The following is an 11,732-nucleotide window of genomic DNA, read 5'->3' as shown; positions in this document are numbered from 1 at the left end:
TAGAGGATGATGTTTCATAGAGAAATAAAATAGGATGGATAAAGTGGAGTTGTGCGTTCGGAGTATTGTGTGATTAGCGTATTCCTTTAAAACTTAAAGGAAAATTTTATAGGATAGTCAGACGACTGACTATGATGTATCATGCAAAATGTGTTGAGAAATTAAGAATTATCATGTAGATAAACCTAGTGAAGCGGAGATGAGGATGTGGAGATGGATGTGTTGTGTCATGTGTGGCAAAACAAGGAAGGATAAAGTAAGGAATGATCATAATAGTGCTGATTTGGGAATAGCTCCGATCATAGATGGAAGAAATGGGAAAGGTAAAAATAGTAAATGGATGCTATGGGTTTATAATGGAACAAATGGAAAACTGTATGTAAAATAAGCGGTCAAAAAATGGAAATGGATGGTACGGGTTTTAAACATGTAGATTTAAAAAAAAAAAACTGCAATATGCTCAGAGAAATTGAGGAAAAATTACTTGAATCTGCATCTAATGTTCAAAACAACCATAACATTCAACTTTAATGCATATATATTCTGTGGACCATTATAAGTTCCAATATATATTATCAAATAGGGCAACTGGAACCGATACTTGCTTAATCTATTTCAAATATTCCGATGTTACTAGTTAAGCTTAGGGATGCCATTGTTTCATGTAATCTACTATAACTGAACTATTGTAGAACTAGGTTGACAAGTCAAACCAAGTCCCAAACTGCAGGATACTCAATCAAAGATCAACCAAATAACCAAGGTAGAACCGTAGAACAGCATTACAAACAGATCAGAAATAAGGAAACAAATCAGTACTGGAAATCAGGGCTATCGATTCCAGAAGTGAAGATTTCTGAGATCAGAATGTAATCAGACATGAAGGAACATAACATGTACTCAAATAGGCCTTAAACAATACAAACAACATGGATAATATTAGGGAAGAACATAGGAATCAAGACAGGCCATTAAAAACCTATCGATTTCAGACCAAGGCAGTACAGGTCACTAAAAGACAAAAAAGGAGATTTCTGATCTCTCTCAAACCCCTGGACAGAAAAGGCTCATCTTTGGGAAGTTCTCCTCTAGCTAGGGTCTACTTTCAATCCAAAATTTTCAACTGATTATGGTGGCTTAGTTGCTGGGCAGATATTGAAAATTTATCGTAGGATTTTGTAATTTTCTGGGCAGAACTGAATTTAACACCTGTAGGAACTTGAGCAGATCAATAGCACCTTGAGTAGTTGAGAGGAGAAGAAGATAAAGTTAGGAAGAGGACCTCTCAGGCTTCACAGCATAGAGAGTCAACTGGATCAAACGCTAATTCGACCAGCCTTGATCAGACACAAAACAATCTCCATGGAGAAGGGAATAGCAGCTACAACAATTGTTTTTCTTCAACTCGTTAACTTGCTGGCTTCTATGGAGCCTTCCATTATATTTATAATGATAATGGGGATGAGGATTACATCCTAACAGTAGGTTCCAAACAAAAAAGAAAACCAAATATTCTCTTAATACAATAGTTTCTGTAAACTAAAAAAGGGAAACTTTCAAAAACAAAACTAACAACAAGTGACTTGACTGAACTAATAACTTGACTCCTAAGCAAAACAAATATAACTTAAATTGAACCAACATGGTTCACTAATGAGCCTAACCAAGTTCTCATAATACAGTATGATGCAGTACCGACAAGGGTTTACACAAGGAGAACCAAGACCAAGGTCAACCCAAGTGGCTGACTGGGTCGACCCAGATCTGGTCCAAGTCAGCCCAACGATTTGGGTTGCTGATGGGGTTACTAATTAGTTATTTAGTTTCTATTTTGAAGTCCTAAATTAGTTTTTAATTTCAAGCCATTGTTAGTTTCTAATTTTTGTCAAGACTAGTTTCTATTTTTATTAGATTTCAATTTCCAGTTTTTAGTAACTTCTTGTAATCAGTTTTTAGTAACTCAGATTTAGTAACTCTGAGTTACTATTATTTGTAAACCCTCCCCATCATTATAAATAAAGGATATGGCTCTTTTATGAGCCACGATTGTTGACTAATAAGAAACAACTCTCTTATTGCTGCCTCTGGTACCCCTGGCTGTTCCTTGTGTTTGATCAAGGCCTAGGGATTGGTGTTTGATCCAATCGACACTCTGCGGCGAGAAGTCCGAGTGGGTTGCTATTATTTTCTGGTTTTCTTTATTGGATTATCTTCTCCAGCAGAACAGGTAAGTAACTGAACCATTCTGCAGAATTTTTCTGGGTTCTGAATCTCTGTTTTTCCCTATTCTGTCAACCTATTCTGTTGGGAGTTCTAGCCACCCGATGGCCTTGTGATTCTGGTCGGTTGTTAGGATCAACCAGAGGAGGACTCGAACCAATTTTGGTGCTGATCAGACCAGGGGTTTGTCTGGTTCTGAGTTTTCTTCAATTCTGGCCAATAGTGTTCTCTGCCCAGAATTGATTTCTGTTTTTTTAATGTGTTGAAGTTGACTGCTGCTTTTATTCTCCACTGAACTGGACCTTCTAATCAGTAATTAGATTTGTTATTAGTTCCTTAATAATACTCTACTGAAGTTCCAGAAATTACTGTCAGATCTCAGGACCTGCTGTCAGAATCAAGTTCTGATTTGGTTATCTATTCCTGTGATATTTTGATTCTAATTGGACCTTATTCAAATACTCTATTTCTGTTGCTGAAATTCTATTTGTTGGTGCAAACTCTGCTACCTGAAATTCTAGATTCTGGATTTGATAATTCTGGTTTTTCAAGGACTGTTGACTGGTTTAAGTTGGACTGTTGTTGCTGTCTACTATTGGGTGGTTATTGGTTGTTCTTTGGTTTAACTTTCCTGTAGTGTTGAGTCTGGTTTGGTTGTCAAATCCATCCCTACAGTAGTTTCTAAAAACTTAAAAAAAAGAGGAAACTTTCAAAAACAAAACTAACGACAAATGACTTGACTCAACTAATAACTTGACTCCTAAGAAAATAAATATAATTTGAATTGAACTAACATGGTTCCAAATAAGCCAAAATAAAAAAACCAATTATTAATACTGTATGCAACCATAATACCCCTAGTTTAGACCCATAAAAGTGACCTATTACACTCCAAACCACATGGACTGAAGGGCCAACACATACAACCCAACCCTAGACTAGACTTATTCCTAATAAAACAAGCCTAGTTTGGTGAAGAATCTGCATCATTAACCTGTTTAATTTGGGGGATCAGTTTGGGTTTTGTTTTGGTGTTGACAATGGTTGAAAAACTGAACAAATAACCCATAGTTGATCAGATCCTGTGTATTAAACAAGAGGCAACATCCGATTGGGTTATGAGTATCAACCTTTATTCATATGGAACAATGATCACATGAAATGCAGCTAGAACAAAGATAAAAGAAATGCAAAACCAATTCAACAATAGCGAGTCAAGAGTCTCAGTTAAATGACGAATAAAGAACCTGAGTAACCCTAAACCCATGAGCAAATTAATCAAAAGGCCCAATTTCTGATAAAATCAGGAAAACAGGGTTTATTGAGGTTGCAGAACTCTAGGAAACAGTGTCATCTGCATGCGAGGCTTCCGAATGAGCTTACACTGTCGAGAAGGCGGGGAAGTAGCTCTATTTGGGAGTTAGGTGCCGCAACACCACCATGGACCTTTGCCGCCTCGACTCTCAGAGTAGAGCGAGTTGATTTTGTTTGATATGGAGGGAGTACCTTTGATTTCAGGCGATGGGATCCTCAAACAATATGATTTTGTTCGATTTGGGGAAGGGATTGCAGGAAACAGCGTAGCGAAGGCCGAAGGGATAGAGTTGTACAGGGTTTTGTGGGTTTTTTTCAAGATTCCGGATTTACCCTTATAAAAAAAGCGCATACACATTTAAAATGAAGATGGTAGCCGGTTACTGTTTTTTACCGTATGTTTTGCAAGCAAATGGCATAATGCATTTTAAACAGAAAACAGGCAGGAACAGCGTTTAAAACACGTTTTTTGCTAACTAGGGCTCCAAGCCTCCGATACTTGATAAGCTACAAGAATTTCGTTTGAGGTGACATGGCCATGTTGAATGGAGGCCTTTGGATATTCCAATATGGAGGAGTGGTTTGATTCAGATTAAGGGAACTAAAAGAGTTAGGGGGATGAGGCTTGTATAACTTGGGTCTTTTTTTTTGTGTGGATATGAAAAAGATTTAAGTCAGGACTCTTGGACATGTTAAAATGGAATATAACTTGTAGTATCTAATGCGTTTCAAGCTTAATCCTACCCTTTTATCACTTTCCTGTTGATAATTTTCATCAACTTCACTTACTGGTTTATTGGGTTTCCTATGCTTAGGCCTCGATGCCTCGTTTTGTTGGAAGTGAAACCAAACTAGAATTTATTTAAAAAATGATGGAAAATTTTGTAATAATCACCTAGAATAATTGTGTAACTAACTTAGAAACATACTAAAGATGGAGACGATTTTACTTCGCTTTTGAACCAATATATGAGTGGTTATTCTTCTTGGGTCTCTTCACTTCTATCCCTATGAGCTCGAGATTGAACTCTACGCTGAAATCATAGGGCTCGAGCATAAGCCCATTCTCAGGTTCATCCTGCTGGTCATTCTTTTGATGAGGCAAGGAGATTTTCAAAATAAAAAATATTTTCACCTTTGCAAAAGCTGGCTCGAGCACCCAATTGAAAATTTTTATAATTTCTTTCATCTCATGTTACTTCACTTGATCACTTCAAATTTTATTCTACTTCGCTTTACTTCTAGCCAAGCAGGGCCCTAATGGTTGGTTTCTATGTAAAATGTTTTTTTAGCTGAGGGGAGGATAATCATCTTTCATTTAATCTTGTTTTTATACTGCATTCAGGCGCACACCTGGTGGGAGGAAGTTGTGGGAATCAAAAGATGACCGGAAGTGGGGGCATGATAAGTTTGAAGAGATGAATTTACAGGAAACACACTATGAAGGGGTTAGTAATTTCATTTATGGACTGTCTGCTTGATGAATTGTGGCTATTTTCACTTATTCTTTTGCTTATCAGAAAGTTCAGCATCTGGACATAAATTAGCCATTTTTTCTGGAGGTCTTCTGTAAAGTTTCAACACATCTGATAGAATTTTTTTGGGTTTCAATTTTTTTGCCAGTATCAAATTGATATTTCAAACCTTGCATTCGACTTGTGGCTAGTTTCTTGGAGTTTGGTGGTAATTATCGATGGTTGTTATTGTCATTCATTTTGTATGTGTAGGAGAGGAGGAAATCTAAAGGTCATTATCGAGGTCATGGGAAGAACCGAGGTGTGGACCATGGTAATGCTAGAGGAAGCAGGTCTAGAGGTTACGGAAATGGTAACAATCAAAACAATTCTTCCAAGTCAGTGAGAGGGAGAGGGCCCAGAAGGTATGAACCTCCTGCAAATTACAATAGTGAGCCTCCAACGAATCAAAATAAACAGTGAGTTCAAAATATCCTCTAGCCTTTGTTAATTCTCCTTCACCCTCCACCCCCAAAATAATGTTCCTCTGCTCTTTAAATTTGACATAATTTTTTTTTTTTAGATCTGGGAAGGTTGCCGAGACAACTTCAAATGCTAGTTCAGGGAGAGTACACATGAACACTAAAAATGTGCAATCAGATCGAGTTCCTCCCAGGAAAAATGTTTTTGCATCTAGTCTGAATTCTGCTTCTCCTCCATTTTATCCATCCAGCTCGTCCAATCAAGATGTCTCTGTGCCACAGAAGAGGAATGCACATTCTGGAAATGCCAATAGGAATCTTTCACCTTCTGGAATGGATGATAATTATTCTGCACCTCATTCCAATTCATACCGAGGGAAAAGTGTGGCCAATCCTGTTGGTCTGGACAGGCTTTATGTTGGTGAGTCTGTTCGTCCAGTTTCTGGGAAGCAATTAAGCAATCTGCAGTTGCATGCTTCTGGAACCTCATCCATTATGACGACTCAGTCTCCTCAGTCCAGGGCCCAGGGAAGGGGTTTAGCTGTTTCAGGACAGCTTAGTTATCATCCAACCTTACCTCTTAACCAAGTTAACAGAGTTTCTGCAGAGGCACACCCCTCTTCTGTTCAGCCAAGACCTGTTCAAATTCCAGCCCAACCTTTGCGAGCTTCTACTCAGCATTTGGGTCAGCGTCCAGGTACTGGATCTCAAGCCTCTTCTCCACCTAAAGCTCCATCAAGAAATTCTCCTGAACCTGGAGAATCAGAATCTCCTCCAAGCTCAAGTAAGTCCAAGACTGCTTTGGTTGGAAAAGGGAAAGGCAACGTTCAAGGCAGCGGAAGGGGTTCTTTTCTGTACAATGGGGCTCAGGTTATTGGAGCAACTGGGACAATGGGTGTTGCTCATGGTGATCAAAACTTTCCTGGCAGTCCGGCACTTTTGCCTGGTAAAGATTCGATATTATTTAGTTTTTCGTATCCAACATTGGTAATAGCTTATAGTCCCAGACTCCCAGTGGGTGCACCTGTTTGGCGGTCCTGCATAAATATAAGCAGCAAAGACAATTGTGATCTTTTTATAGGTTTATTTCTAGTCTGCATCATAAGTTGACCAATTGTTGATTGGATCTGCAGTTATGCAATTTCGGGGCCAGCATCCTGGTGGTCTTGGAGTTCCTGCTGTCGGTATGGCACTTCCTGGATATGTTGCCCAGCCACAACTTGGTTTTGGAAATTCTGAGATGACATGGTATCTCTCTCTCTTTCTCTCCCCCCTCCCCCCTCCCCTTGGTTCATGGCTTGGGTTTTTCTTTGATTGTTTGATGCTAAAAGAAGATGCTCAGCTTGGTTTAGGTTAATGTATTCTTGTTTCTTATCAGAAAGAAGAAGAAAATGGGTTACCAATTAATACTTCTTGGTGATTTATTTATGCCTACGGAACACTTATTGTTTTTGTCCCGGTGGGGCTAAGATGCTATTTTTAGGTTTTAATTTGATAGCATGTTCATCTTATAAAGTGATTGTTTTCTATCTTCTTTTGTCTAGGGTACCAGTCTTGGCGGGTGCTGCAGCAGCAGGGGCTTTGGGCGCTTCATATTGTTCTCCTTATGTTGCTGTTGATGGTGGTTATTATGCTCGTCAATCAGGGCAGACATCTTCCTTGGGGTCATCTGGGTTAGTAGCATAGCATAACAACTTTACTTTAAACCAGCTTTCAAAATTCTTTTATTTTTCAAGTTTGCTGGATTTGTCTGAAAAATTGATTACAGATGTTTACATGGCCCTGTTTGTTTTCTATATTCTGTATCCTCGTTGCTCTTGCATATCCAGTTCTATAATTATGGTCAAGTTTTGTGCAGCAAAAAATAAAATGTGTTGGAGTTTGTGAAAACTCATTTTCTATTAGATTTGTGGTTTCAGTAGTAGTAAGCAAGGTTCTAAATCTCGTGTTTCTAGTCAGAACCTGCGAAATTTTGGGGAAACGAGGTATTTTTTGTGGGCTATGTGGAAACCTTGGTTTCGACCCCAACAAAGTTTTTTTTTTTTTGGTCTGATTTTTTGTGTACAGCCTATTTTTTAAAGCTTATCCGTGAACTATTTTCACAAAAAGAACACTCAAAATGGTACTTCTTGATGGAGAGCCCTTAGAGAAGAAGGGGAAGATCAGAGTAGCAAAGGGGGAAAGGGGAAAAACACACTCACATAGAGCACAAATCTAACTAGTTCTCATTCCAAATTAAATCACTCTACTAGTGTCCATCGGTTACAACCAATATATCCCTGAAAAGTAAAGACAAAAATAGAAACTAATTGACTAGGAAACAAATCATAAAAATAAACTAGCACAAAAGGAAAGAGATCCTAATTGACTCCTAACGCCTATGTTCAACTCTAGAAAATAAAAGACATGAAATAAAAGACAAACTACTAACCTATGTTCAACTCTAGAAAATAAAAGGCATGAAATAAAAGGCAAACTACTAATTTTTGTTTTCAACCCTTGTTGGACCAAAACCTGGGCTGGACCGATTCTTCTTGGCTCTTGGCTTCCAAAGCTAGTTATGCTGGTCCAATCAGGTGAGTGCAGCCCTGTCTGCATCATTTGTAGTATTGTTAACCCAAGTTTGCTAGTGTACGTTGTATGATGTTGTACACTAGCCTTGTTAATTTGTTATGATACTAAGTCTACATATAACTTAGATACTAGAAATGTAAGTAAGCTATTAAAACAATCAAAACATATGACTTAAATAGTAAATTAGTCTTATATCACACATCACTCACCACTCAAATGTCAGGAGGAGTTCCTAACCGGCTCCAATCCATGAGGTGTGTACCATTCCAGGCGTCTTAGCCGCTCCTCTGAATGCAACACATGAATCCAATGACATGCTTTGGGCCCAACTGTTCTAGAAGTCCATCCGCTGGCCACCTATACACCCCATCATCTCTTGTTACAGGTATCCCAACTTAAGAAATGGCTCATTGAGACTGAGGATGTGGAGGTGCCACACAGTTGATATGTTGAATACAAAAATAAGTTTCGGAAAAAAGTGGGTCTACCTTGAATCTCTAAGAAATCCTCTTTAGATTGATCTTGGTTGATAATGCAAAATGGTAGAAGAAGGTTGTAAATCTTGAGTAAAAATTGATGTTTTGTGGCATTCCCCCTTTCTTGGCCGAAACCCACGAAACTTAAGATATTTGTCGAAATATGGGAAACAATGTATTTTTCCATTGAAACATGTCACATTGTCACTTATATAAGCATTTGGTCGAAGCATGTGAAACTTGGGAAATTTTGTTGAAACCTGTCTAAACAGGTTGAAACCAGTAACATATTGGTTTCGAACCCCTGGTTTCGTCTCAAGGCTGTACTGAAACTGGGAAATTTTGGAGTTCCAACAAAATTTCGGAGAGATTTAGAACCATGGATGTTAGTTGACTAAATTATGCATGCTTAAGAAAATTTTATTGAAAAAGCAGTTGATATAAGCGTCAATGAATGTAGAACTTCGCATGGTGTTTGTACTGGGTTCTTGAGAGATCCTCTCAAGATTTGTTGTTGGTTACATTTTACCTGCAGATATGGTCCTAGTATTTAGCCATTCCTTGTCTGTATGGTACTATTTCCTTTAATTTGTCTGCATTTGAGCTCTTCTCTTTTTCTCCTCCCCTCCCTTTTCTTTGTTTAGCATTGAACCATCGGCCTCAGTTTATTTTTCTATTTTTAAATTTGTTAGTATCGTAACTGTTAAATTCCTGTGCAGCAAAGAAACAAGTTCAAACAAACCTAATAATGGTTGGAAGCCTCCCCAAAAACCTGGTAAGGCATTTGAACATTCAATTTGCCTTGCTTTTAATGGATCCATAGGTTGTTTTGAAGCTGCTACTCTTTGCCATCCTTTTTTAAAATTTTAACTAAAACGTCTTTCTTGCAGAGCTTGTAAATGATGAATTTGGGCAACGTCAAAACAAGCCTCGTAGGTAAGTTGATTTTTTTTACCTGTTAGTGAATATAGGTAAGGCACAGATGTCATGGTTACTAGATGACCTGAGGCGTTGTAGGGGTGGATAAGCGACCAGTGCAGGATATGACTATACGTAATATAGCAATGATAATTTTATATCAATGCTTATATGCAACATAGAAGGCTTAGAAGCCATATCAGTGCAATATGATATGTTTATGCTAGTAATGATCTAATATAAGAAAGCCAACATATAATGAACAACGGTAAGGTTACTCCATTGCAATCTAGTGGTCGTGGGTTTGAGTCTGGAAACAGACTTTCCGGTAAGTCTACATACAATATGACCCTCCCAAGACCCTGCAGTGGCGGGAGCCTCATGCATTGGGGTACACCCTTTTTAATGAACAAAACATAGGATACAATATAAGCATATTCAATTTTACAGAAAAAAAAAGAAAAAGAAAAAAGCTATAAACATAAATCACTGTAAATATGTGGAGTGTCCACAAGACGTGCTGTCGCCTTTGGACCCAATGAAGAGCCTAGACTCCTAGGTGATGCCTTGACAACTTTGACGTGGTTTTATCCTTTAGATATTTACAATTGACTAATTATCTTCCTTTTTCTGCTTTTGTTCCTATTTCCATTTTTTGAACTTTTATTCATTTTGGATACATGTCTGCTTCTAAATGATATGGTTGCACTCTGCAGATATTCAGAGATGAACTTTGGCCAGTGAAGTACATAGATAAGATTGAGCGTATTTGAATAAGCACCTAAGGTCAGCTATTGGTGCTCTGTTTCAGTGTCATTATTTGCATTAATTTGGCTCTGAATTTTAGTTAAAGTCTAATATTTGGTGTTTCAGGCCTTCTGCCAGTCCTTTGTGATCTCCATCTTTTGTTTTGGAGCACTTTGGGGAGTAACTTGTCCGAAGATATGCTAGGTAGGTAGTGTGTTTTCAGCTCTCTTGAAGTATTATTGTTACTTTGTGACCTTAGCTAGCTGGGCTCATGCAGTAGTCCAGGATACTACCATGGAGATGTGCACTATTGTGAATAATTTTTATAAATTGTGAACTGGCTGGATAACTATGGTGGTCTGAACAGCAATTGTTCAGATGTTTGCAAAAGTAAATTTTCTTTCTTGGTTAAAAATTTGTTGAAGAAAGAAAGGAAAAGGGGGTTTAGGCTTCGGAATTGAGAAGTGAAACTTGTTTCATATAAAAAATGTGATGCTTCATACCGTGCACACCTTGGGACCTTGAACATTCGCAGTAGTCCTGACTTCTATGACTGGATTTATGATTTATGCTTATTTGATGCAGTGATGCTTTTGACCTGATAGGTGGTTTCAGGACAGTGATGGTGGATATTTTTGGAAAAGTTTCAGTATTTACGCAGTTGCATACATGATAATAAGCTTAAGAATTATCTTGGAGGTTACCTGTCTTAGTAGAGTTTTTTCAGGTGTATTGTGTTTTTCTGATGTTTCGATTATGTGGTTCACTCCAAAGGAATGAAGTGATCGTATGTGTGGTGGAGGGTTTCTACATTAGAATTACTGGGATTGAATCACTGTGGGATTTACTTAACCATTCATCAGTCCTTTGGATACTTAGAAGGATTGGCCAACTATTAAACACTTTATAGAGATTTGAAACATTAGCTCTAAACATCTGCTTTAGCATTCTTATAGTGCAAGAGATTTGACTTCTCCGTGATTCTCTCTTTATGCAGTTATTAACAAACGCCTGCTCATACTGCGGTTGATTTCAGAAGAGCATTGCAGCTTGGCAGGTGGCAGTTCCTTGTTCAAAGTGCGGTATGATATGTAACAGAAACCTCAAAAGTTTCTTCGTGAGCATATTGTGTAGGGTTATCATATTCCTCAATGGTTCCGCTGATTTTCTCCAGTTTCCTTGGCTTGCTGGTTTTTGTCTTCGTTTTTTTTTTTCTTTGAAGCTTGTGAGAAACGGTAGCGGGCTTCTTCAAAAATGATAATAGAAGGGAAAAACCGAAAGAAGATAATAAAAAGGAGAGGAAAAAATAGAAGAAAAGAACTGCAGTTATTGCTTAGTGAAGCTATTATTAGATTGCTACATCTATGTCTTGTTGATATGTGTTGATCTATCCATATTATGGTTGGCTATTTGGTTATATTTTGTTATTTTTCTATGTTCCGTGATTTCTTGTTGGGGACTTGGAAACCAGCTGATGGATTTCTGAATGGAAGACGTAAGGACTTTCGCACTTTTACCTGAATGATCAAATTCATGGTTGCAGTTAA

General features: G+C 38.0%; 1 protein-coding gene across 1 annotated transcript in view; it reads left to right on the top strand.

Moving 5' to 3' along the window:
* Positions 1 to 11,732, top strand: part of LOC122094761 (protein MLN51 homolog) — a 44,760-nt gene extending 33,028 nt beyond the window's left edge. The window contains exons 2-11 of the mRNA XM_042665363.1: positions 4,880 to 4,982; positions 5,262 to 5,467; positions 5,572 to 6,416; positions 6,604 to 6,718; positions 7,015 to 7,143; positions 9,240 to 9,295; positions 9,411 to 9,456; positions 10,155 to 10,224; positions 10,312 to 10,389; positions 11,183 to 11,732. Coding sequence (XP_042521297.1) covers positions 4,880 to 4,982; positions 5,262 to 5,467; positions 5,572 to 6,416; positions 6,604 to 6,718; positions 7,015 to 7,143; positions 9,240 to 9,295; positions 9,411 to 9,456; positions 10,155 to 10,182 — 1,528 coding nt within the window. The 3' untranslated portion in view covers positions 10,183 to 10,224; positions 10,312 to 10,389; positions 11,183 to 11,732. The remainder of the gene's footprint in view (positions 1 to 4,879; positions 4,983 to 5,261; positions 5,468 to 5,571; positions 6,417 to 6,603; positions 6,719 to 7,014; positions 7,144 to 9,239; positions 9,296 to 9,410; positions 9,457 to 10,154; positions 10,225 to 10,311; positions 10,390 to 11,182) is intronic.

The sequence above is a fragment of the Macadamia integrifolia genome, chromosome 12, assembly GCF_013358625.1.
Source record: "Macadamia integrifolia cultivar HAES 741 chromosome 12, SCU_Mint_v3, whole genome shotgun sequence".
In the NCBI taxonomy this organism is placed as follows: Eukaryota; Viridiplantae; Streptophyta; class Magnoliopsida; order Proteales; family Proteaceae; genus Macadamia; species Macadamia integrifolia.
This window is presented reverse-complemented; position numbering and strand designations above follow the sequence as displayed.